A 27,511-nucleotide genomic window follows, 5' to 3' on the forward strand; every position below is an offset into this window, starting at 1 on the left:
TTTTTTTAAATTCTTTTATGAGAGAGCAATATTATAAGATCAAATAAAAGTCCATAGCAAGGAACCCCAAGATAGTCATGCATTACAGTTATGAGAGCCTAAGTGTTCTTTTGAACCACGGTTGTTAAACAGATTGTCCTAAGTGCCTCAGGCAGATAAATGCCTGCATTAACAAAATTCTATGAAGAACCTAGGTGTGCCGGGACCTACAATTAACAAGCTACTCTGACATTCCCCCACACCTGCTTCTGTCCCTTCCTGCGTATCTCATTTCAGCCTAGAGCCCCTGCACACATTCAAGATGGTGGCTTAGGACGGTGAAACAAGCCCCTTTCCCTCCCAGAACATGCGCAGGCGCCGGGCTGCGCAGGCGCATTCCTGCCTCCCTCGCCGACCTTGACGGATCGCGCCTGCGCGGTGGGAGCGGCTCGTGGCTCGCGCTAAGGCTCGGCCTTGGGCTGTCTGCAGTCTCAGTGAGGGCGGCTGAAGTGGCAGGATTAAGATGAGGCTTTTGCTACTGCTCCTAGTGGCGGCGTTGGCCGTGGTCCGGAGCGATGCGTCGGCCAACCTGGGTGGCGTGCCTAGCAAGCGATTAAAGATGCAGTACGCCACGGGGCCGCTGCTCAAGTTCCAGATTTGGTGAGTACATGCGCCACTCCCCGGTCGCCCCGCAGCGCCTCCGCTCAGTGCTTCTCCCTAATCGAGGTCCCGGCTTTGCGGCCCAGCGGGCTGAACCTTCCTTGGCCCTGCGGAACGGCGCCAGGAGCCTTCCGCAGTCTGCCTTCTCTGGGGTCCTTCCTCAGGATGGCCAGGCCTCCCTCTGTTTCTCCAAGCACAACCTCTCACTTCATTTTTGGTTCCTAGAGTATTAGGAATGGGAAAGAGGGCACGAGGTTATATACCGAAAGGCGAAGACGCGGGGACACTTGTCCATACCGAAGACTGGTTGGCGGTGTCACGCCATGACTACCCTGGCTGCCTGCGGGGAGGTAGGCATGAGTCCGGGCAGCGTTGGCGGAACAGCTCCGAGCGTTGCTCACCCTGTTCACTTTTCCTCTCCCCTTTCCCGAGGTTTTGCCAGGAAGTCTCCCTCCTACACTAGGTGAAGGTTAATTCGGGTCTTTAGAGGGGGCTCGAGAGTGGTAGACGCCTTTTTCTCCAGGACCTGCTGGAATGACTATGGAGTGAGGAAGTAGGGCTTTTGACAGCCGGAGGGCGTGGAGAAGCCTGGGGAGGCTGATTCTGTTTGCAATTTCCAGAATGTCTTTGAAAAGAAGCACGTTGCTTTTCTCATAACCGTTCGCTCCTGGACAACTGCATCTTCTCCCCCAGTCCCGCCTCCCAGGAGTTAGTTGCCTGCCCTGGCATCTCTTTCTATCTTTCAGATCTCTTTTTGTGCATTCAGAGAAAGAGAAAGAGAGGGGGAAAAAACAAACCAAAACCAAAAAAAAAAAAAAGTAATTTTCGATATTGTACTTTAATTGATTTTGTTGTTACCTAGTTAATTATTGGAAGCAGAGCAGTAATCAATGTAGTAAGGTTAAGTGGGGTTGAAAGTCTCAAGGGTTGAAAGTCTCAATTGAAAAAAATTTGTAAAATTGCAGAAATTAGAATTTTGTATGGCAAAAGATGACGAGTGTTTTTCAGGATAGGATGGTCAGATTAGTAAATTTTCAGAGTCATGATACTTTGGAATACTGGTGTCGGCCATAATGCATTTAAAATCAGTTTTTTTAAACATCTTGTTTTAACATGTGTACTAAAGTTTAGATTTTTCTGCTTATCCAGCTAGCTTTTTGCTTAATCTTTAAAGACAAAGTAAATCTTTAAAAAAAAATCAGTGTCCATTAAGAGTCAGAAAATAAGATGGTGAGACTTTATTTTTGGAGTGAAAACTAAAAACCTTGTAATTTTTTTTATTAAAAAAAAAAGCTCTCTGTACTGTTTACTATGTGTCCAGCATATACCATCTTTCATATATACTGCAAGTGGGAGTTTGGGCTTAACCATTCTGATTTTTTCCCATACTTTTTTTAAAATTAGAAACTGGCATTTTACTAACCTATAAATATTGTAATATTAGGTTTAAAGGTTTAAATATGACATTTGGATTTAAGTAGTTTAGAAAAAAGACTGCAGTTTCCACTTTATGTAATTTTTCCATTTTCTACTTTTGTATCTCTGGGTTTCACTTGTGCTTTTTACAAACTACTCTTATTTTACAGTTGGTTGTATTGGAATACTTGTCACAATAACAAGTGTACCATCCACTGAGGATGTTCATAACAAAGTTTTCAAAATGTGTATAACAGATGTAGGGAAGAGCATTCAGTCTTTCAAATTAAACTTTTAAAAAGTCTTAAGTACTTCATTGCACTTTTAGTAGTATTTTTCAATTTAAGCACAAACTTGTCCCAAAAGTCTAATAAGGGTTTTCCTTTGAGTCATCCTGAGCACGTTACACACAAAAGTGCTTTTTTTTTTTTTTTTTAAATCTATAAAAGAGAAACAGTTTTAATATGCCCTTACCAAATGCAGGTGAAGTTAGCTTGTTTGTTACTTTTCTCCACAGAGATTAATCTGTATATAGTAAGTTGAATATGGGGTTTCTGGTTTCATTGGAATCTGTTAGACATTCATTTGCACGTTTGTTTAGGAAAGGAGGGGAAGCTAGGACAATTGAGTATAATAAATATGTGAAAATTCTTTAAACCTCTTTGAAATCTTAGTGCTGTAAAATGCAGTTTTTCATTAATTACTACTGTTAACAAAAGAAAGAACTATTTTTACCTTCCTTTTGATTGCTTTTGTCCCTTATTATGAATACTCTTTCTTTAACTTTAGCTCAATATACCATCTTAATTGTATCACTTTTGTAATTGCTAAGAGAATAGCAACACAACCCACAAATGGAATTGAAGGGAGGAAGATTAAGCATGCAGAATAGCTTAAAATAAACTTTCCGATTCTGTGTTCATGTATTTTTTCCCAATAAATATTCGTTCAGTACTTGTTTGTGCCAGAGACTAAAGTGCTATGGTGAATAAGACAGGTATGCCTCCCTATGAAGCCTCCAAAGACGGCGCAGTATTACTTTACATACCTGAGTGTTTGGTTTATTATGTCAGTTGATTGAGCAGTAAAATTGGGTAAGTATGATGACATTCGTTTGTATGTAGGGAAAAAAATTATCCTTATTTGGACATTTAAATATTGAACATAAAAAAGGAAGTTCTCTAATCAGAACTTAAAGTTCTCTAATCAGAACTTAAAAGTTCTCTAATCAGAACTTAAAGTTCCCTTGTAATATTTTCCTTTCTTGTCATTTTTATGTGTAAATGTATCCTGACAAGTAGTTTGGCATGATGTTTGTATGCATGCTTTGTTTTTACCATATAGATGATTTAACACATAATCAGACTTACAGCATTTAATTAGTTGTTGCAGTTTAAAGAGATTACTGCCTACAACTCTTCACAGTTAATACTTATTTGAATGTGTAACAGTTGATTTACGAAAAATAGTGAAGTTAAGATTCCAAAACATAAGTAGAATATAGCAGGATTTTCCAATTTTTTGTTAATTTAAGAATCCACTGCTATAATTTTAGGACAACCAAATTGTAAATGGAGTTTTAAGAAGTAAATGAAACAGTGACTACAAGAACAGAATTTCATTTAAATTTATACCAGCTCAGCCTTTGCTTTCATGGTTCAGAGGCAAGAAAAAAGACCTGGGACAGATTTGGATGTTGATACTGATCAAGATAGTAAAATGCCAAATTGAATAAATCTAAGAAATTGTGATTTATAGAGATCACGTTAGTTACTGTAGACTTCACAGTTGCATATTCAACAAATATTTGAGCATCTACTCTGTGCAGGCACTTTGGTGCTGACAGTTTAATTCAGTGTTCTCATAGATGTTACAAGTAAGAGCAGAAAGCAGTCATTAATCTGTGGACAACACATATAAAGTTACAATTAAGTTAAATGCTGTGAAGGAAAGTTACATAGTATGAGAGAGGCCCTGTCAGGAGATCAGGAAAGTGTTCCATGAAGAAATAAACTTTGAACTGATACTTGAAGGATAGGATTTATTGAGAGAGCTTTCCAGCAGGAGAATAACATGTTCAATGGCCTTGAAAGTGGGAGAGAACTTAGTTTCTTAAGAAGGCCAATGCTTCTGACCACAGAAAAGGCAGCATGGACCCTGGAGGGTCTGGCAGGCCATATTAAGGAAAGATCAGCTAGAATCACTGTGAAAAAGACATTACAGGAAACAAAGAATAGATGTGGGGAAACCATTTGGGCGGCTGTTGGAGTTGCGCAGGCAAGAGATGAGGGAGTTTGGAACAGAAAGGTGGTAGTAGAAGGAGAGACTAAAGGGACAGGTTTGAGAGATTTTTAGGAGATAAATTTGTGACAGATTACATATGTATTTGAGAGGAAGAGGAGAAATGTCAAAGATAACTCCTGAGTTCTAGAGCAGTGCTCTGTCATTCACTGGAATGATAAAGGAGACAGATTTAATTTAATTATTTTTGGTGGGAGAGAAGGAGAGAAACCCTGGATTTTTAAAACTAAAACACAGTAGCCAGGGGAAAATTCTACAAAGAAATCTTCATTTCCTCCCGAATAGCCTCAGTAATTGAAACTACAAACTTAACGTACTGTGTTTCACTAAACCTAAGATATGATGGATTGTAAAATACACCATTATTTTACATACCACTCAGAAGAAAAAAAAAATAGTGCCATTTAAACTGTGAGACACTAATGATTATAAAATAAATCCTGAGTTTTAAAAAGATGCTCAATAGAGAAAAAGGTACTTTTTGAAATCAGTGAAATAAAGGAGTAATAAATTGATCCTATAGTAGAGTAATAGCAGGGTATTAATAGAGAATAAATAAAATAGTGGCTACGACACCTATTACTGTTAGATTTTTTAAAAATTGTATAATATTTATGTGGAATTTAATCCTTTTTTTTTTACCACTTTAAACAAATAACTGCAATATTAACTGAATACTCTGCACATAATTTTCTACTTAACGAAAGAAGTACTTTAGTTCAGAGCTTTTAGATGTAGGTAAAATATGAATGGTTTTAAAGATTTTATCTTCTCTCACAGAAAATTAAAACTTTTCCTTAGAGTAGTTTGCCATTTGGTAAGTGGTAGAAATCAAATTGAATATATCAAGAAATACCAAGATAACCTCATAAATTTTGAATTAGGATAGTTACTGGGAAACTGTACGTTTATTGGACTACCAGTTTGGAGTCCCAAGTTCTATTCTGTCTGCCTCTTACCTTTTGGATGACTTCTGGAAATAATTTAACCTCTCTAGTTCTCAGTTTGTTCATCTGTAAAATGAGGATGTTGGTTGCATTCCATTACCTCTAATATCCTGTTCTATTTTGTACTGTTAGGAAGCCTAAAGGAAAAAAATGAAAGCATGCATATGTGTTTCATTTTTGTTTTTGTCATTTAAGAGTGTTGTTCGAGTCCTCTGGTTCCTCTCTAATAGTCACCTTCCCTGCTTTCCAAAAAGGGAAATCATACTTTTACATAGCTTACCTTAATTTTGGAGTGCAGTCTGGAATTGGTGAGGAAGAAATCTTGCTACATATGTTTTAGCAAGAACTACTTATAATCAAGTTCTCCGTTTTTATGTCCCCTTTTTCATGCCACTTGTTTTCCTCTTTTGTCCAATTTTTAGGAAGGTATGAATTTGTCTTTTACAGTAACATTTGAAAATCAGTTGTCTGATGGGAGAGACAGACAGTAAAACATTCTATTCTGAGTGTTCTAAAAGAGGGCATAATGGAGGACTTTAAAAATCCAGAGGAAAGAAAGATTACCTATTCAGGGGGAGTTGGAAGGCTTTGAAGAGGAGGAAATGAAATCTTGAAAGGTATAGGGAGCTATCCACTGGGAGATATAAAGAGCTTTACAAACTAAGGGAAGAACATATGCAAATGAAGCCTTACACGCAGCATAGAGGATAGGAGGGGACAGGAAATGAGGAAATCGGGAATCATATAATCAGTTAAAAGCACATAGCACTGTGTACATGCTACCATTTATCAAGTGCTCATTATAATTTATTATTTGTATTATCTTTAATGCTGTGATGAGAACTTTGGTTAATAAACTTTGGAACTTTACTCTTTGACTTTCAGCTTAAAAAATGAAAATAGCTTTCTGGCTATGAAAGTAATACATGTTTGTTGTAAAAATAATTTTAAAAAGTGTATGGAAAAAGTAAAATCTTTGTAACTACTTTATTAGCATTTTGAAGAACCTCATTCAAGCTGATGCTTTACAATGACACATTCTATATTATGTAATTTTATACAAATGAGTTCATAAATTGTATACTTTTTTGAAATTGGCTCCCCCTCCATTACTTACCTTTTTAGTCAGTAAATACAGTTCTGCATCAACAGACATAGTATTGTATGAGATCGGTATACTTTATTTAACCAGTGAATCTTTTGTTTATTTAACATTTAGGTTCTAATTTTTCATAAAATTACTTTGCTAAAATGAATATTCTCAGATATCTTGTGTACTTGTCCAATTATTCCTATAAACTAAATCCATAGAAGTAAAATGTTATTATGTCAGAGGGTATTACATTTTAAATTTTGATGTAGTTAAATTAATACTTCTGGATGATCTTAAAGTGGGTTGGGTTATTTAAATTTTCTAGTTTATTTCATTGTAATCAGAGAATGTGACATTTGCTGTTTCTACTTATTGGACTTATTTGTGGCCTAAATATAGGTGGTCAATTGTTGTAAATGTTCTGTGGGCTCTCAAAGGGTATTTTCCATAGAAAAAAAACTGATGTATTTATGAAATTTATTCTGTGATTTTTATTTGTTCATATTCTCTCACTGATTCCATTTTCCACCCATCAATTTTCTTTAGGGCCTCAAATTTTTTTAAAATTCTGCTTTTTTGTTTTATGACTTTATGCAGTCTCTCTCTCTTTTATCATTCTGCTTCTTGCAGAATGTTTTTGAATGTAGGCTCTTTGAATCTTCTGTTTGCTGTTTCTGCTCTTTCGATTTGTGACATTTTTTCCATAGTCCCTTGGGTGTTTCTTCTCCGTTTTTCAAGCAAGACAAGAAACAACTTCAGATTTTATCAATTGATGAACTGTATTCTCTCCATTAGACTGTTAGTAGCTCACTGTCTCTTCGTTAGAACTTTGCAAGTACCAGGTTTTTCTTTGTTTTGCTTGATGCTGTATCTCTAGAGCCTAGCACAGTACCTGTCATCAGTCAGTATTTATTGGAAAATTGAGTACAGCCTGTTGTAGTTCACTGTCGTTGGCCCCAAGATAACCTTTCTCTCTTCTTTTAAAATTCCTAACTGGAGTATAGGTTGATAGTTCCTGATACTGTTCCTTTCTGGTAGGTTTTTACCTGGATTGCCTCTGCTTCAGTTTATAGCTGTTAGGCATTGAATGTGATACATGTAAAACTTCAGTTTTGAACATACTCTGCTAGCAGTAACCTTCTTGGACTGGCCCCCATACCCCTACTGTTGGGGCTAAACTTCTAGAATTTATTATGCTACTGTCAGTTCTCTTCCTGCTGCTCTGATTTCCCAATATACCCTTACTACTTAGCCTGTTGCTGGTTTTCTTTCTAAGATTCCTGGCTTTTTTTATTGAGTTTATTCTAATGTCACGTGAAATCAGCCCACAACAAACAGGTAAAAGTATAAGACAAACAGCAAAGCAATAACAAAGCAGCCAAGAGACTGCTCCAGTGTGGCCAGTGAATTAACATAGAACACAATATACGTTATCTTTTATCAGTCTCTCTAAAAACTTATAAAAATATACTTAGGGCATGTGAATTGTACCTCAATTTTTTAAAATATATTAAAAAAATAAAAGCATGAACACATAGGAAGTATTTTTAAGATGAGACAAAGAACTTTCCTACAAAATGCAGATAAGTCACCATTTGTTGAATGCCTTTATCAAGTCACCTTTGAGTGAGTGGCTTATTAATTGCTTAATAAAAAATTCTTTCTAGAGTAAAGAAATAAAATTCCTTCATCAGGAAAAGATGAGGAAATTAAGTAATTTATAAATTTGGGGGAAAATAGTCTACAGCAAAAGATTTTTTCAAATGTCATGCCAAAGGAAACTAGAATCTAGTGACCTTAAGAATGAAGAGAGTAAAAACAGATAATTAATCAAATTTTAGGTTTATCAAGTCTTTGGAATAAATTCAGTAAAGAAGCCAGGAATCTGAGAAGCCACTTTAGGCATATTTTTGTATGTGTTATATTGTGATGGCCTCTGTAGTGCTGCAAGAGTGAGGCAACTGGGAGAGAAATGACATGATTTCACATAATTCAATTCTTTAACCTGATAAGCTGATATTTTTTTATTGCTGTTTTTGCAACTTTTTTAAAAAAAATGAGCAAGTTCTGGTCCATATTTTGATCTTCATTCAAAGTATATGAGCACTCCTGTTTGTAATTTTTATAAAAAACATTTATCAGATTATTATTTACAGCCTTAATATCTGATTCTTTTGTGGTTTATAGAGCACCTTGTTCAGAATTCATTGCTTAAAACACTTAGAGCAGATGATGTACCAGACAAATGGCTGTTACTACTTCTTCTATTAAAGGGAGCAAGGAGAAACAAAGATTACATCTAAAAATTCAATTTTCAATGATTGGTGAGGTGTCGGACTAATCATTGTTGTAGACAACTAGAAATCATAGTATTTAGAAAATATCTTCCTGATTTTTTTGGTACAGTGTGGGGGAAATATTAGTTGAAATTCTTGGGATGTAAGTAACAGAAACCTTTTTGAACTGGTTTGAACAACACATTTAGAAATGCAGTTTAAAACTACCTAAGAATAGTTTTTAGAACCGAAAGGCAGCAATGCAGCAGGGCCTCAAGACAGGCTGAAATAGAAAACTAAAAGTCTGAGAAGACTTAATTCACTCTTCTTCTGGTTCATATCTGTACTTTTCTTAGTAAAATGTTCTTAATTTTTCCCCCTTCTCTGAAGATTGACTTATTTCCTCTTGGTCCTTTTGAAAGATCATCATTCTCTTCTACCCACAACAGCTCTGGTGTTATATGTTCACCTGTGTGGAGGTAGTCACTTTAAAATCCCAGTTCTTCATTTTTACACGGGGAACTTGAGCCTTCCTGTGACAGATTTGCATTTCTGGAACATCAGCTATGGCAAGGGGTTGAGTCTTACTGTAACAGGATCTAATCCTTTGTGTGAGTAAGAGGACAGTTGGAGAGGGCTAGTTATTATAAATGAAAGCAGAAGAGGATTTCAAGAGATGGCAAAAATAGAAATTACAAGTATTTCTTAATAGTTATCTGATTTTGCTTTCTTTTAATAAACTTGTGAAGGGCTCAGGTTTGATATGTTAGCATTAGACTACAATTAGGTGCAGATGTAGTATAGAAAAGAGAAAAGTGTGATGGTTGGCACATGAATTAGGAAACTGAAAACATGGACTTTAAAAAAGCACAGAATCTATTTGTAATAGTTAGCATGGACAAAGGATTTTTCTGTATTACCTAAATTTCCTTTCTAGTTATTACACATAGATCATCTAATTTATATGCAACTTCTTCCTTTTAGAAAATTGTGTGAAAAATAACTTTAAGTTCAGCAGGTGTAAAAGTTGACTCTATAAATAAGATAGTTCTGTATTACTAGAAAGAGATTTGTAAAGTGATTAGGACTTAAATTTAAAATTTCTTTTCAAAGGTTAAATTTACTTCTTAAGGCCCTTTGGTTCAGAGCAGAAGGAACAGGCAGCTGCTGTAACGTATTTTTAGCATGTTCACATATTTATTTGTTAGAAGTTTACTGGAAGTCATAGTTTTCCTTACTGACCCAAAAAGAATGAAATAAGTTGAAAGAGCCTCATATGGTGTTTACAGGTTGAATGATTACTGGCTCATTACCACGTATGCCTTTAATTTAACATTTTGCCCACCTTGATAAACACTAAGTATGTTTTATTTTCTGTCAGTAGTATTGATTGTTATTTCAAAACAAAAATTGTTTTGGGGAAAACAAATTATATAGGAAAAGAAGTTCCTTGTTTTTCCTTACAAGTCTGGAGGCAGATACAGAAAGCAAGTTTACTTATGCATAAACTTATCTAAGAATGTGTTGTGTATCTTGTAAACTGCTTCATTTTTCAGAAATAAGAAAGGTGTGGTTTAAACGTTTTGTTTTGTTTTTTTCCAAGATTATGGACCTATACTATTTGGAGTTTGGTGCAAGGATCTGAGACTAAACTGAATTAGAGTTAGGACTGGAAGAACTGAGGATACAGTTAGGATAGAACACAGCAGCCAAAGAAATGGGCGACTGGGAGGAATCTGACCAATAGTATTGCCTCTACATAGACACACCTCTCTAGCTGGGCCTCTTAGGGCTTCCCTTGGTGAAGGATCGGAACTCCTAGAGCAAAATGAGGGACTCCTTTGGACCCACAGTTAGAACTCCTAGAGAGAGAATCTATGTCTTCTTCTTGGAAGAACTTCAGAGATCTCTGCCACCAGGAGGTCAGCTATATGGGTTATGGCATTGTGGCAAAGAGAACTTACTTCCTGGACGCAGGGAAGGGTAACTCTTGCATTATCTAACTATTCTATTGGAGTCTAATGGAAGGAACCTAGGATCTCATATCTGTGTTCTAGTCGCAGCCCTGACTAAGGACGGGGACCATATCTGTCACTCACCACTGCATGCCCGCTAATATAATACTTGACACATAGTAGGCATAAATATGTGAGTGAATTAATAATACATGAATATTTAATGATGGAAAAGTCACTTGATCTTCCTGGATTTCATGTTTTTCTGTTCATCTATAAAAAAGGAAGTTTCAGCTTTATATCTTCAAAGCAAAAGTGTCATTCACAATTTCTTATAGAAAAAGCAATTGAGGCAAAGTACTAATGCTTGATGAATGTAACAACAGTAATCATAAAATATTGGATAAGATGAATGTTTAGTAAAGGTGAGGTATCTAGAGATTCTTGAGTTCTTTTAAGTATGTAGCTCTAGAGATTTGTATCCCTTTGAAAAAATGTCATACTTTAGGGATGTAATTTTCTATGAAATTTTTATTCTAAATATAGAGGAAGTATTAGTTTAAGAAAAGACTGGTGAGTTTCTCACTTTTTTTTTTTGAAAAGTGAATTTTCTTAAATTGAGATCTATGAGTATTTGGACTATTTCTCCGTCAGATATAAACTTGATGCTGTTCCCTTTGGTTGCTGGTGATGGTTGTTATTTTTTCCTGATGACAGTGTAATTGACAAAGCTGGCACCTCAGGTTTTACTGTATTAAAACTTAATTACTGATCCTGCCTTCTCTCTATCAAATGGTACTTTCATTACTTTATATTGTGTTCCTTAACTTAGAACTTAATGTATTAAAGTGCTTAATCATACCTAAATTTGTAAGCTCCTCTTGATATGGCGGTACCACTTTATCCCCACCCACCGCCCATTTTATTGAAGTATGAATGACAAATAGAAATTGTATATATTTAAGGCAACGATTTGATGTAATATATATTGTGAAATAATTACCACAGTTAAGTTATTTAACACATCCATCAGCTCACATAATCACCTCTTTTGTGATGAGAACATTTAAGATATGCACTCTCTTAGCAACTTTCCAATGTACAGTGCAGCATTGTTAATGTTAGTCATCATGCTGCACATTACATCCCCAGGACTTACTTTGATACTAGAAATTTGTGTCTTTAGACCAATATCTCCCTGTTTTCCCTACTACTAGCCACTGGCCACCACCTACCATCTGTGTCTATGAGTTTGGCTTTTTTAGATTCCATATATAAGTAAGATCTTACAATAATGGTGTTTCTCTGAGTTATCTCACTTAGCATAGTATAGTTAAGGTCCATCCATGTTGTTCCAAAAGGCAAGATTTCCTTTTTTGGCTGAATAATATTCCATCGTATTATATATACCACCTTTTCTTTATTTATTCATCTATCGATAGGTGATGCATGATTTATTTCATGTCTTGAGTATTGTAAATAATGCTTCAGTAAACATGGGATGCAGGTATCTCTTTGAGATAATGGTTTCATATACCCAGATTGTTAGATTAAATAGTCATTCTATTTTTAATATTTTAGGGAACCTCCATACTGTTGTTCATAGCGGCTGTACCAATGTACATTCCCACCAACAGTGTACAAGGGTTCCCTTTTCTCCACATCCTCACCAAACTTGTCATCTCTTGTCTTTTTGATTATAGACATCCTAGCAGTTGTGAGGTGATATCTCATTGTGGTTTTGATTTGCATTTCCTTCACGATTAGTGATGTTAAGCATCTTTTCATGTACACGTTGGTCATCTGCATATCGTCTTTGGAAAAATGTCTTTTTGGGCTCCTTTGCCCAGTTTTTATTTTATTTTTTTATATATATTTTTATTAAGTTTATTGGGGGTAACATTGGTTAATACAATTATATAATTTTCAGGTGTACATTATAATTTGACATCTATATATTCTATTGTGTATTTACCACCCAAAATCAAGTTTCCTTGAGCTGCCATGTATTTGATCCCCTTTACCCACTTCACCTACCCCCACCCCCCTATACTTGACCCTCTTTACCCCGTCTACCGCCCCCGTCCTCCCCCATCCCCTACCCTCTCGTAACCACAAGTCTGTAGTCCATGTCCATGAGTCTCTGTTTATTTGTCCTATTCATTTGTTGCTTTTAGTTTTATATCCCACATATATGATATCGTGTGATTTTCAACTTTTCCTGTTTGGCTTATTTCGTTTAGCATGATTATCTCGAGGTCCATTCATGTTGTCGCAAATGGCAGTATTTCATCTCTTACGCTTTGCCCAGTTTTTAAATGGATTGTTAATTTTTTGGTTATTGAGTTGTACAATCCTTATATATATTGCATATTAACTCCTTATCAGATGATTTGGAAGTATTTTCTCCCATTCTGTAGGTTGCCTTTTCGTTTTGTTGATGGTGTCCTTTGCTGTGCAGAAGCTTTTTAGTTTTATATAGTCCCACTTGCTTATTTTTGCTATTGATGCCTTTGCTTTTAGTGTCAAATCTAAAAAATGGTTGCCAGGACCATTGTCAAGGAACTTACGTCCTATGTTTTCTTCTAGGAATTTTATGGTTTCAGGTCTTGCATTCAAGTCTTTAATCGTTTTGAGTTGATTTTTGTGTAAAGTGTAAGATAGTGGTCTCGTTTTCCTAACACCATTTATTGAAGAGACTATCCTTTCCCCATTGTGTAATCTTGGCTCTTTTGTTTTCAATTAATTGACCATATATGTGTAGATTTATTTCTGGGCTCTCTATTCTGTCTCATTGATCTATGTGTCTGTTTTTATGCAAATGTCATACTGTTTTGATCACTATACTTTGTAATATAGTTTGAAACCAGAAAGTGTGATGCCTCCAGCTTTTTCTTAAGATTGCTTTGGCTATTTGGGGTTTTTTTTGTCATTCCATAAAAATTTAGTATTGTTCGTTCTCTTTCTGTGAAAAATGCTATTGAAATTTCAATAGGGATTGCATTGAATCTGTAGATTGCTTTGAGTAGTATGAACATTTTAACAATTTTCATTCTTTAAATTAATGAACACGAGATATCTTTTCATATATTTATGTCTTCAATTGCTTTGATCAGTATACTTTTTTTTCTCATATATATGCACTCTGGTGGTATATGCCCTTTTCTTGCTGGGGCAACATATATTATATATCCATAGTGTAGTCATTCAGAGATTTTTATGAAGATGATTAGATGCTGTTGACTTAATTTCTAGAGCAATGGTATGGATTACTGTCATATTGCTAAAGATTCTTCCCAATCCTTGTTTTCCTTTGCAAAGTAGAATCAAATTTTAGAGTCAGAAGGTACCTAAGAATTATTTAACTATGATTGAGCAGCCATGTGTTCCCAGTTAGGGGACGAGTGGGAATAAGAACCAGAGTTTTATGTCTCATGCCTTGGCATTTTTTAAAGTTTCTTGTGTCTCAGTTTTGAAAGTCTCTGTTTCAGATGAATAAGAGTTTTTTCATTTCAGTGTTTATACAGTCATTGTTTTTGTTTTTTTTAAAGGCAAATTGACTTGAGAGCTCAAAATACACTGATATATGTGAGTAGATATTTGCTGTTGTCCAACAATAACTCACATCTACAAAATTTCGTATTCTAAAGGAATGATTTACTTGAGGTGAGGTAACTTAAATATGTAAAATCTGTTAAAAAAACCTCCATATACCCGTCATCCAGCATTAATCATTATTAATTTGTGATTGTTCTTGAGAAGCACTTTTAATTTTGGTAATAATTTTTAGGCTTTGTCTAACTGCACAATAAATCTAGGCATATTTTAAATCACTTAATGGAAGCGCTTTTGTTTTTCTCCAGTGTTTCCTGAGGTTATAGGCGGGTGTTTGAGGAGTACATGCGAGTTATTAGGCAGCGGTACCCAGACATCCGCATTGAAGGAGAGAATTACCTCCCTCAACCAATATATAGGTAAGTAAATTTCAGTAACTTAAAAGGGAAAGAATTTGATTTTGTAAACTTTTGTGAATTGGTTCAGTTAACTTTCCTTGGTTATTAAAATTTCTTAACTGGTTGTAATAATATATGGAGAACAGTGTTTCATAAATAGGAAATACAGAATTTTTCTGTAAAAAGGAAAAGAGGAGGGTCATTTTTTAGGTGACGCCCTTTCTAAAGACGCGTTTTGTTATGTAATTTTTATTGTGGAACTATACCACGAACACTCAAATACTTATAGTCAATGGTATAAAATTCTATACTGTTAAAATAATATTTTTTAAAGGCTGATGCATTTTGTTTTAAAACTGTACAATGAACTAGTTACTATCTTTTTCACTAGTTATAATTAATAAGTTAAATTTTTTCTAGAAAATGTCTGTACACATACACTTGAGTTATGAAATTTTGAAGTAAATGAGAAATGTGGCTTCTGATGAATTTGTTTCTTTTCTTTTGATAGACACATAGCATCTTTCCTGTCAGTCTTCAAACTAGTATTAATAGGCTTAATAATTGTTGGCAAGGATCCTTTTGCTTTCTTTGGCATGCAAGCTCCTAGCATCTGGCAGTGGGGCCAAGAAAACAAGGTATGTAATTTAATAGCTTTAGTAGCTGTAAGTTTTTAGGTTGTCAGTGAATATATTTTAGTGAATTCTGTTTTCTTTTTGAGTACTTGTTGCTGATTCACATGTTTACATAATTTTTTTATCTTAAATCACTTTTTTTATCTCTGGGCAAGGCGCTTAACCTCCTTTGGTTTGTTTCCATACTTTTGTAAGAATGATTAGGTCTCACCTTTGTATTATTTGAAGGATAGGCAGGCATCACATTAGTAGAACTTGGGCACAAAATAAGTTAATACCTGATTTTGATTATATAGGCCTAATCATATCCAGCAAAACATAATATATACATAACGTAGGCCTTTTATACCAACTGATATGGGAATTAATGGGTTTCTTCATATTAAAAATGAGATTTCCACTGACTTGTTCTTACCAAACACACACACTTTTTTTCTCTCACTCTGTTTTTATTATTTGTCCTTCGACTCTGCTGTTCATAGGGAATCTGTTTAGCAATTACCTGAAATGATCAATATAAATACACATAAGAATCTTGTGCTATTATTTTCTTTGTAGGATCCTGCTGCAGCACACATTCTTTCTAGATTTTTTTTTAATGTTTTACTTAAAATCGTATTTTCTGGAGGGTTTACCTTTCTGCTGTGAGAAATGGGACTAATTTTTATTTCTCTCTTGGATTAGATTGTTTAAGTTTCCTAAGGAGCATTTACTTTTAGAGTCCTCTATCTGGACTTGTCCTTTACTTATAGTCTAAGACTACCTTTTTAGCTGGCTCCAACATAGTTTGTACTTCTTTTTCTTAGGGAACTACTTATTTCCAATAACAGGCAAGACTACTTAACATAAACATCCTCAGGTGCTACTGTTAATTAAAGTGTATCTACTCTGTTAACAAAACATTGATTTGCATAGGATTAAGAATTGAGAGTGAAGTACTGATTGATAATGTTTTGTTATTTTTATTAATCTTATTGATTTAAAAATACCTTTAGTGCATTTTACTTCTATAAACATATAAATTGTTGTTCTACTGTAGAAGGGGAATGTCCTTGAAAACTAGGTTTCATGACACTCCCTTGTGTACTGTTCCCATTGAAGATGACTTCTATTCCCAAATGATAGGGTAACCTGTATGAAATCAGAGTCCACTTAGCTCAAGGGGGAGGTGGGCAGGCAACGCTCTTTCTCATGTGCTATCGGCATTTTGATTAATTTTTTTCTGAAACAGTTTGTTGTGACTTGACATCCTTACTACATTCTCCTTGTAGTCAGGTGATTTTGTTAAATTGAAACCTATCCATTAAGGAGCTTCAAGTTTTTTGGTGGAGGGTATAGGTTTGCATTCTAAAGTGAATGAAGTAATTTAATATGCCAGTGCTTTCTAACCTACTTTTATTCTTAGTTTGTCTTTTGGGTTTCTGGATCCAATTTAAACCTGTGTGTAGATGGAGAAGGGTTTCCACCACACTGACAATTATCAGACATCAGCCGGTGTCTAAGAACTTGACTAATTCTGACACCTGTCTACCCAGCGGTAGCATCAGATTCAGATTCCACAGGTTAAAAAAGGTTCAGTCCTACAAGACAACTCCCCTTCACCCTCCCGGCTGCTCCCCTCCACCCCCAGACTCCAGTTGCAAGTCCAGGTTGTTACTTGTGTTTCTGACCAACTGGCTACAGATCAGAGGTTCCCACAACCTCCTCCATGGGTTTGTTTAATTTGCTAGAGTGACTCAGAACTCAGAAACATTTTATTTACTAGATTATCAGTTTATTGTAAAAGAATATAACTCAGAAACAGCCAAATGGAACAGATGCATAGGGCAGGGTATGTGGGAAGAGACTTAGAGCTTCCATGCTCCCTTCAGGCTCATCATTCTCCTAACATCTTTACATGTTCACCAGCTTGGAAGCTTCCAATCCCAATTTCTCTGGGTTTTTATGGAGACATCATTACATAAGCATGATTGATTAAATAATTGGCCATTGGTAACTAATTCGACCTCCATCCCTTCTTCCCTGAAACTGGAAATTCCAACCCTCTAATAATATAATTGGTTTTCCTGGCAACCACTGTCCCCCCATTTCCCCTTTAGGTGAGGCTCAAAAGCCACTTCATTAACATAACAAAAGACACCTTTTTTTTTCTACTCCTTTCACTTAGGAAATTCCAAAGATTTTGGGTGCTCTGTGCCAGAAACTGAGATGAAGACCAAATAAACATTTTTGACTTAAAATGATTTATTTAGAACATGAACAGATTGTATTGAATACATGAAGTTGCTGATTGTTGCATCAGTAGTCTCTTGTGAATTCATACATTATATTAAAAAAATGATAAAATGGACCCTTTTTATGCTGGTATACTTTTGTTTACCTCATTAAGCCTAATAGCTTAAGAGAGATCTAGAGATTCTATCTCTACATTATGAATATCATATAAGTTCTTCAGCATGTATAGAACTGTGAATTAATATTACAGTTTTCTTTTTCCATGTACGTCATCTGAACATATGGAATGGCAGTAATAATTTGCGTGGAAACTTTTAAGGTAGATTAAAAAAGAGCAATTATCAAATGAAAATGAGACTTCTTTAAAGGTTACTGTGTCTTAAGTTGTCATATTGTTTTGATTTCAAAATGACTTTGCCCATTGTACTTAATTATATTTTCTTTTAGGTCTATGCATGTATGATGGTTTTCTTCTTGAGCAACATGATTGAGAACCAGTGTATGTCAACAGGTGCATTTGAGATAACTTTGAATGGTGGGTTCTGAATAGTCTACATTCTGTGATACATTTTAAGTGATTTATAATGAATATTAGGCTTTTCTGTTTTTCATAGTATGCTATATTATCTCTTTATATGGTCCTGATCTACTCTCATGGCTTTAAAATAACATCTGTATGATGACCCCTGAATGTATAGCTCTAGAGGCCTATAGACCTCTTTTCTATGTGCTGTATAGGGGTCTTCAACCCCTGGGCCACAGACTGGTTCCTGTCCATGGCCTGTTGGAAACCAGGCTGTACTGCAGGAGGTGAGCTGTGAGCGAGCGAAATTTCATCTTATTTGCAGCAGCTCCCCAGCACTAGCATCACTGACTTGGCTCCACCTCGGATTATCAGCCATTATATTCTCATAAGAGCGCTGGTCCCTGGTGCCAAAAAGGTTAAGGACTGCTATGCCATATGTTAGGGCAGGCTGGTAACGCAGGCTCTGAAAGAATTCACAGAGTCGAGATCGGAGTAATAGACAAAGTTTTATTCACTTTCCAAGAGAGGAAAGGGGACAGATGCTAAAGAAGATACACTAGCCTGGAGGGGTTGTGGAGTAGAGCTTTTATTCGGTTAAAAGGAGTGTGGGATGGAGGTGTTGAGTAATGGCTTGTATGACAACTGGCGCCAGTTAGGGTCTGTTTAGCAAAGATGGCAGGAGTCTTCAGTTTATCTTAAAATGCCAGGACAGGAGTGTTTGCAGATATCTGGGTTGGGTGACAGCTTTACAGTGAGCATAGGCATTGGGCTGCTGTAAATTTCTGTCCTGTCCTGTTAATACAAGCTCAGCAAAGAGAGAGATTAGAGCAGAAGGCTATAGAAAAGAAAAAAAAAAAAAGTAAGCTTTTGTCCTTTTTACTATACCCAAGAATCTTAAACTACTATGCCCAAACTGTGATTACTTCTGCTTCCTATAATTCTTGTGTATTCCAGTGTTCTTCTTCCTTGGATTTCTTAGTTATTTAATGACACTATTATCATTGTACCCAGTTTCCCATTTCAGAAACCTAGGATAACGTCACTTTCTCCCTTACTTTTCATATCTAATGGATTTCCAAGTATTCTCAGGTCCACCTTTTACATTTCTCAAAAATCTACTTTATCTTCATTGGCACCACCCTAGTCCAGGCCACAGTTAGCTTGTTAACCTCTAAAACAGGAGACCCCAAATCTTGGCGCATGGACTAATACTGGTCTGTGGCCTGTTATGCACTGGGCCACATAGCAGAAGGTGAGCAGCAGGTGAGTGAGCAAAGCTTCAACTGTATTTGCAGCTGCTCCCCAGTGCTAGCATCACTGCCTCAGCTCCATCGCAGATCATGAGGCATTAGATTCTCATAGGAACACCGGTTCCTGGTGCCAAAAAGGTTGGGGACCACTGCTGTAATATGTTTTCTAAACCAGAGGTTGGCAAATATGGTTTATGAGCTAACAATGGTTTTTACATTTTTAATGGTTTAAAAATATTAATAATTTGTGACACATGGAAGTTATATGAAATTCAAATTTCAGTGTCTATACCTAAAGTTTCAAGTTTCCTCAATGAAAAATTTTTGGAAATTTATCTCTCTAATTATATAAGTACCTATATAATATCCTTGATTTCGTTTCTTGGTCCATAAAACTTAACATATTTACTATCTGGCTTCTTACAGAAAAATTTGCTGACACCTGCTCCAAACAGTGATTTTTTTTTTAATGCATATTTCATCTTGTTGCTTCACTGCTTCAAATTCATTAAATGTCTTTACTTTGTTTTCGCGATAAAGACCAGAACATGTAATGTCGCCAAAAGGCCCTGTATTATGTAGCTTAGGGATTGGCAAACCATGGCCTCGTGGATCATATCACTTGCTGCCTGTTTTGTAAATAAAGTTTTATTGGAACACAGCCATTCCCATTCGTTTATGTATCGCCTGTTGCTCATTTCAGGCTACCATGAGAGTTGAGTATCTGTGACAGATTGTTTATCTTTTCAAGCTGCAAATGCTTACTATCTGGCTTTTTATAGTTTGGTGACTCCTGATCTAGTCCCGGCCTACATCTAGCCTCCTTGTACCACCCTTCTATATTTCGGCTATCTCTCACTTTTAACTATAGTATCTCACTTTTAATAGTAAAGACAAAAGGCTTTCCATCCTCTTATAGGTCTCTCTCATAGCATCTTCTAGTTTTAATTCTTAGTACACAATTGTGATTCTGTAGCTATTTATATAGTTATTTTTGTATTTCCCCTACTAGAATATAAGAGCAAGAACCTTACTTCTTTTACTCACTTTTGTATCCCCAGCTGTGTACACAGAAAATAAATATCTGTGAAATGAATGTTTATTACAGAATCATCTTTAATTTTGGGTGCCGGTACCATTTATTTTTATAGATGTACCTGTGTGGTCTAAGCTGGAATCTGGTCACCTTCCATCCATGCAACAGCTTGTTCAAATTCTTGACAATGAAATGAAGCTCAATGTGCATATGGATTCAATCCCACATCATCGATCATAGCCCCACCTATCAGCACTGAAAACTCTTTTGTAAGTAGTTTAAAAATATAAGAACTATGTATATGTATCAGTTAATTCTCATCATGAATCAGCAAGATGCCAGATATTACATATATTATCACTTGGGTTTCCAACTTAGGATTTAACAGATGGATGTTTTCTTCATTAAAATGTATAAAAGATAAGTGAGTTTGGGCCTGCCAAAATAAAGTAAGATTGTGCTAATAATTTTATCTTCAAGGCTTAATAATTGGGCTTGTAACATCATTTTTTTGACTGTGAACCCTTAGTGGCCAGAATTGATATACGTAGGATGTTTATAGACAGAGTCTCTTATTACGTTCAAATAGCTAGTTCCTAAGAGTATGCAAATTCTCTTAACATGTTCAAGATAGAGAATTTATAAGCAAATGTATGTGAACAGAGAGAGGTGTTACGTAACTTTTGCTTAGCAGAGATGTTCTCAATTCTTTTCTGATCAAAGAGTTGATTTTATAAGAGTGAGGTTTGAAATAAAATATTCTTTTTTTCTGTGTCTTTCAGACATTAAGGGATTTTTACAAGAGCAGCGTGACTGACATTATGAAGGCCTGTACTGAAGACAGCAAGCTGTTAGTACAGACCAGATGCTTTCTTGGCAGGCTCGTTGTACCTCTTGGAAAACCTCAGTGCAAGACAGTTTTTCAGTGCTGGCACATTTTGGAATTCTGCACATTCATGGAGTGCAATAATACTGTATAGTTTTTTTTCCTTCCCCAAATCTACTCAGTTAATAGTTTTTAAAAAACGTGGACATTACTACTTGTACTTTTTTCCCCCTTAGTCATATTTGAAAAAGTAGAAAGATGAGTTAGTTTGATTTTTTTTCAAAGATTTCTGTTAAATCTGTTGTGATTTTATATGACTTTTCCTTTTTATAGTTTAAAATTGATCTTTTGGGAATACAGTTAAAGTTCTCAAGTACTTTATCAGACATCTGTAATTTGGTCATGTCCAATTTGTATAGTTTTCAAAATACTGCAGATTGTGAATAGTACATTATACAGGAATATGGGGGGAAATCCTATACACAGAGTACTCTACCAATTTGTGTGTGTGTGTGTGTGTGTGCGCGCGCGCGCGCGTGTGTGTGCGCGTGTACGCATGAGTGATTACCAGAGAACGACTAAAAGACCAACTGCTTTTTAAATCCTGTTATAGTTCAAGTGTCTTGCCTTGACCAATCTAATGAGTTGATTAACTGGGCCTTTATACTTATCAATAAAAAACTAAGCAGATATAAGTTAAATAAAAACTTTGAATTTATTGCCCAGCGTACCTGTTAACATTATAATATTTAATAGTCGTCTGCTTAAATTTTTGTTTTTGACTTACAGATAACTTCATAAGGGACACACTTGAGATTCACACATAAATTATAGATCATTTACCATTGTTAGGATAATTGAAATTTGCCTCACTAAAGAAAGTTTAGTTGAATCTCTTTTCAACATTAATATTAGCTGAGTGGAGATCACTTGTCTAATGATTTAACTTGCCTAACATATATCAGAATTTTATTATATTTGAGGAACAAACTTGAAATTTTTTTTATTCAGTGAATTTAATATCTTTCCAGAGTTCTAAAAAGACTGTAAGAGTATTTAGCAGAAATAGGAACATAATGTGGAAAAATAGTCACATAGCAAGTCATAATATACTTCAGCTTCCATGCAGGAATAGAAGTGGTAGGTCTAGATTTGTTAGTGGAAGTAAAGAGATTTATGGAAAAATTATGAGGTAATTCAATATTGGATATGCCACTTAGTACAACCTAGTACAAACATATACTTTGTCACTGAGTATTTGTTGAATGAATGGCTGGTAGTGATCATGATTATGACAGCCTCAGATGGACATACTGTAATCTCTAGCTGACAAGAAGTTAGTTCTGCAGAAAATTGATTAAATGGCTTATCCTTTTAATTAAGGCTACAGAACTGTAACCTAAGTTTATATAGTGGCAAGAGTCAGTACTATTTAAGCTGCGAAGTTACGGGTTATTATTATTCAGGTGTAATAACATTTTATCTTTGACTAGGGCTTAAAACCGTGATTTGTACCAGCTCAAACTTCCTATCTTCTACAAATTGAACACACTGCTGAATGTGTCTATGGACTTTCTTCAGCTGATAGATATTCCACTAGTAACACAGCTAATCTTTTGGCATTTAGACTTTTCAAACCCAAGCCTTGGATGTTCCCATGTATCTGACAGGTCAACCATGAAGAACCTAAGATCCAGTTCTAACATTTTCCACATTTGCCTTGGATGAATAAATTATCTTTTAGAGAATAGCTTTAGGTGGCTTAGATACTGATTAAACTCAGCTAGTTTGTTGACACCCATATCTCAATATTGTTTTATCTTTGGCCATGTTTAAATCTAGGATTTTATGGGGTCTCTGAAAAAATTAGTAGGAAGCATGAATATAAAAAAAAATTTAAGGAAAAAGGGAAAGTTAAAATGAAACTATTTAGAATGTAGTTTTATAATATTCCCAATATTTCAGAATTTATTAGTTGCCTGCAAATTTGTCTTAGCTGTGCAGTGTAAAAATGTCTATGTACTATATTAATTAGAAGACCATAGAACATGACAGCGGGTTGGCTAATGTTATTGGAGTTTTTACCACAATTGTTATTGTGGAAGAAATTATTTGTTAGATTAATAAAAAAATGTTAGCAAAACATGGCTTTATACCTCAAGATCTGCAAGACAAATATGTTTCAGAATATAAATACATTTTTTGGCACTGACATTAACAACAGCAGTTGATCATCCTTTAACACTATGAAAATATAACAAGATCCCAGTGATGATTCTTTCTTACTTTGAATGTTTTTAGTTTGGGACTTTGTTGGCATTTTATCATTGTCGTAATATTAAATAATTTAGTTTTTTTTTAAAAGCCTTAAAGTTTTTTTAAGCATGATATGATATTTAATATGAAAGCCTTTTTTTTTTTAAATCTTTTGAGAGAAAATGTGAGGGATTATAAAGTTTGGGGGCTTACCTCTAGCATTGTGAAAATAAACTTTTAAGCTGATTCTGAAAGGAATCCCTCCATTGTGGAATTAAATCAGTGCTAGAGCACTTTATATGATAACTGTATTTGGAAAATTTTACATTGTAAAAATTGATGTCATCAAATAATGTTTATTTTTAATGGCTTCTGAAACCAACTAGTGCTAACCCAAAGTCTGGCACTCAAGTCTTACCACTCTCGTGGACCTTAAACTACTTCTCGAGTTTTATGGTCCCTTTGTGCTTCAGTGTTGCTGCACTGTCAACAGCTCTGTGATGGATTCTGTGCTGGGGTGGAACAGAATGAAGCAGTTTACATTTTTGTCCATCTTTACCCCACCGTCTACAATTCCTGAGAATGTCATACTAACATCTCCAGATCTGGAGAGAAAAAAAAATGAGGGCATTGACTGGTATAGACAATTGACTGATATAGACAATTTAACAATCTCAGGAAGAACAAAGTTCAGATATTTTTTTAAAAATCCAGGTGAGCCTTTTTCTTCACAGTCCATGTCTCCTTTTCCCTAGGTCACAGAAAAGCAAATAGAAATAGACTTAGCCTTGAACTGTATCCTGAAGAAAAATACAAACTGGTCTCAGCTACAGTAGGATGAATGTTAAGTCACTCACTCTCAAGGCTTATAGAATGTCTTCCGTTGCCTAGGTTAAGCATGAGCAAAATGAAAAGAAACAACATGATAACTAAACATACTAAAGCAATGGTTATAAAACTTTAGTGTCCCTAAAAATCATTGAGACAAATCTCTGGATCCCATCCTTAGAGATTGATTCAGTTGGTCTGAAATGGGTCTCAATAATTTGCATTTCAGCCAAGCCTTCAGATAAGGCCGGTGTTGTCCGTCTGTGGTCCACATTGAGGAGCACTGTACCACAGAGCAGAATGCAAAGCTTATGACTTAACCTGGAATAAAATGTAGCTCATGGGACAGAAGAATATTTTACACATTTGCTTCATGTTTACAGTGACTTATTAAGAACAAGAATTCGGTAAAGTGGGAACTCAGAGAAACAGAATAAGGTGAGAAGGAAATTATGTTTCTAAGGAAATAAATTGACATAATTGTCCCAATTTAATGATGCGATGTATTTGTTATCTGTTGGTGATTTAGTATGTTAACCTTTGGATGGATATTTTAAAGGAAAATGTTAAGTCTTCAGTATACGATAACTGGTTTGAGTTGTTAGATTTTCTCGGTAAAGCAGGCAACATGCCTGCATTATGCTTATATTTTCTAGTGACAACTGATCCTGATATTTACATAAAACCTATTTAAATTTTTATAGTTCTAAGTAGAGAAAAGGAATACTTTTAGTTTTATTGTAGTAATCATAATAGAACTCTTCAAGGGAAACCCAATCAAAACTTAATGAAGGCCCCCTAAAAGTAAAGGATTTACTGGCTCATGTAACTGAAAAACCCAATGTAGAGTTGCCCTCCGGTATTTAAATGTAATTATCAGAACTCTTCATCTGTATTGGCCTCATGTCTCCATGAGCCTGCACCACAACTGGGGAGAAGATGGTGTGGGGCTAGGGAAGATGGGAGTGGAATGAGCATGGGTAAAAAAACCCAAAAATGTACTCTGGTGCAACTTGGGTCACATTCTTATCTTTGGATTCTGTTTCTCACTTGATATCCACTCTAATGATTTTGTCATCTTTTACTCTTCCTTTCCTCTATGTCACTCACCACTCAGCGTCCTTCTTATCCAGGATCATTATGGGTTAAGACGAGTTTATGGCTTTGTGACTGTAAGCTGCTCAGATCAAGTGCTTAGCTATTTGGGAATTATCTGGAATGGTGGGAGCTAGCATTGGGTTGTTTGGCTTGGTTAATAAGGAAAAGCGTTAGAACCTGGCCAGCAGGTTGCTACCAACACTCCCTTAGGCCACTTGGCTATACACATTTAGTTTGTGTCCTGGCAACTCTTACCAAGAGAAAACAATTACTGCTCCTTTGTTTATTGTTACTCTTGAGTTGCTAAGAGCAGATCTGTTTCCAGGGAAGTGTTCCAATGATATTTTCCCCTAAACATTTTTTAAAATTTTATTTGAAAATGCTGCTGGATTTCTTATTTTAATAGCCCAGAAAATCAAGAGATGAGACATTATTTTTAAGGTGTTAAAATATAGATTTTTAAAAATACTCCTGCCTGCTATTGGAGCACAGTCCATTTTTCCACCAGGAAGGACAGTGGTGTTGAGGAGAATATAACTACCATGCTTTCTAGTGCTTCGAGGAAACTTCAGGTGCATAGCCTCTTGTCCAGAGACTGTGATTTTGTATTGGCGTTATCATGTATCCCTGGGGGTTGCAGCTTTCTATAAGTTTACTGTGGCTGAACCAAGAAAGGCATATGGAAATTTCTACAGAAATTCTGATGCCATGAACAATTTTGAGGAGATGAAGGCTGGTATCTTTAAGAATGCAAAGTGATTTTGGAATGTAAAGAATTTCTTTGGGTTGCATTCCATGGAAGTTTGCCACTGACCTGTGTTACTGAACTATGAAACATGAATATTTGGGCTGTAGAATAGTCTCTCTTAATCAATAAAAAGTTAAATACTGTGGACATAAAAAAATATATGTATACATATATGTATATATGTATAACCTGTTTAAATACATTATGCATATCATGTATATAATGTATTTAAACAGTAGGTTACTTAAAAATGTGATTCTGCCAGTAGAATTCTATAATATACAGAAACATGGTAATTTGGTGTTGCGAAAGATGTTAATATCTACTAAAGACCGAGGCGGCGGGGAGGAAGGAAGAGAATGTCTTGCTCTGATTCTACAGTGCCAAAAAACCCAAATCTACACCTTTGGTGGGCTTTGGGGAAGAGGAGTAAAAGCAAACGACTTTGTCAGAAATTACTCCAGATATGAAGAGACAATTACAAAGCAAACAAAAATTTAATCAATTTTGTTTCATAACTGTTTGTTGACTCTTACTTTTGCTAATATGGACTGGAATTTTTCAAATAAGCTAAACTGAAAAAGAAAAAGTTTGTGAATTCAGGGAACACCAGGAGAGAAGGAAAGTTTACATGACAAATTCTTTTCCTTACATTTCAAGGTACTAATTGACAACCTATTTCTTTTCCCAAAAGTAGATTTACAAATTGCAGTTTTCCTGACCACTTATCCTTACTGTTTCCATGGTGAGAATTGCAAGGCATATAGAGAGTACCAGTCACATATCCCAGGCAAGGCAGTTACTTGTAACATCCGTAAGGTGGTTTAAAAATACCACGCCTGCCTCTGAGCTGGAGTTTGAATCATACATGGTCTCTTAAAGTTCTTGGGTTTGAACTCAGTGAATGAAGATGCTCCATTCCACTAAACTAGGACTTCTCAACATTTCTGTTGAAGAACAGGTCTGCCTGGGACTGTGGCATGATGTGACCCATTGTAAAACACAACTTTGTCAACATCTCATTTTAAAATTCATGCAAAAATTCATTTTACTCCAAATTGTTCATGTGGGTTTTAACAAAAAATTTTATTCTTAGTAACTCTAAATCTTCCAGAAAAATTTACATTCCAGGAAGTTGTGTTTCTCCTGAGGCTGTGTGTAACTCCTGCTGTATTATATCTTATTCCTCTTGGGGTGGGGTGTGTATATGTGTATGTGTGTCTGTGTACATACCATCTTAGGAAACAAAGTGCATTATAGAGTCATTTCCTTTAAACTTATGTAAACTTTCTATATAATCCACAGTAAAACACAGTAACTGAAGAGGCTGTGTTCCAGGAAATTTGTGTCCAGAAGATACATTTGGAAAAATAATATGAGAGGCATAACTATGAGTTTTAAAATGTTATATAAAGTTACAATATCAAAAATCTAGTTAAATACTGTACACAGTAATGACAAACGCTGAAAATAAAAGCCTTTGAAAGTTTTGA

At 35.4% G+C, this 27,511-nt stretch overlaps 1 protein-coding gene and 1 long non-coding RNA gene across 2 annotated transcripts; one reads left to right on the forward strand and one right to left on the reverse strand.

The window, feature by feature from the left end:
* LOC120596615 (uncharacterized) lies at nucleotides 1-1,426 on the reverse strand. The gene is made up of 2 exons (XR_005651212.1): nucleotides 1,041-1,426; nucleotides 1-860 (listed from the first exon to the last, which is right to left on the reverse strand). It is a non-coding gene; the product is annotated as an uncharacterized LOC120596615 (long non-coding RNA).
* SELENOT (selenoprotein T) lies at nucleotides 416-27,511 on the forward strand. The gene is made up of 6 exons (XM_039855111.1): nucleotides 416-639; nucleotides 14,491-14,601; nucleotides 15,092-15,218; nucleotides 17,898-17,985; nucleotides 20,378-20,531; nucleotides 21,045-27,511. The coding sequence occupies exons 1-5, from the start codon at nucleotides 503-505 to the stop codon at nucleotides 20,500-20,502; spliced, it is 588 nt and encodes a 195-aa protein (XP_039711045.1). The 5' UTR covers nucleotides 416-502; the 3' UTR covers nucleotides 20,503-20,531; nucleotides 21,045-27,511.

Source organism: Pteropus medius, unplaced genomic scaffold, assembly GCF_902729225.1.
Source record: "Pteropus medius unplaced genomic scaffold, Ma_sr-lr_union100, whole genome shotgun sequence".
NCBI lineage: Eukaryota > Metazoa > Chordata > Mammalia > Chiroptera > Pteropodidae > Pteropus > Pteropus medius.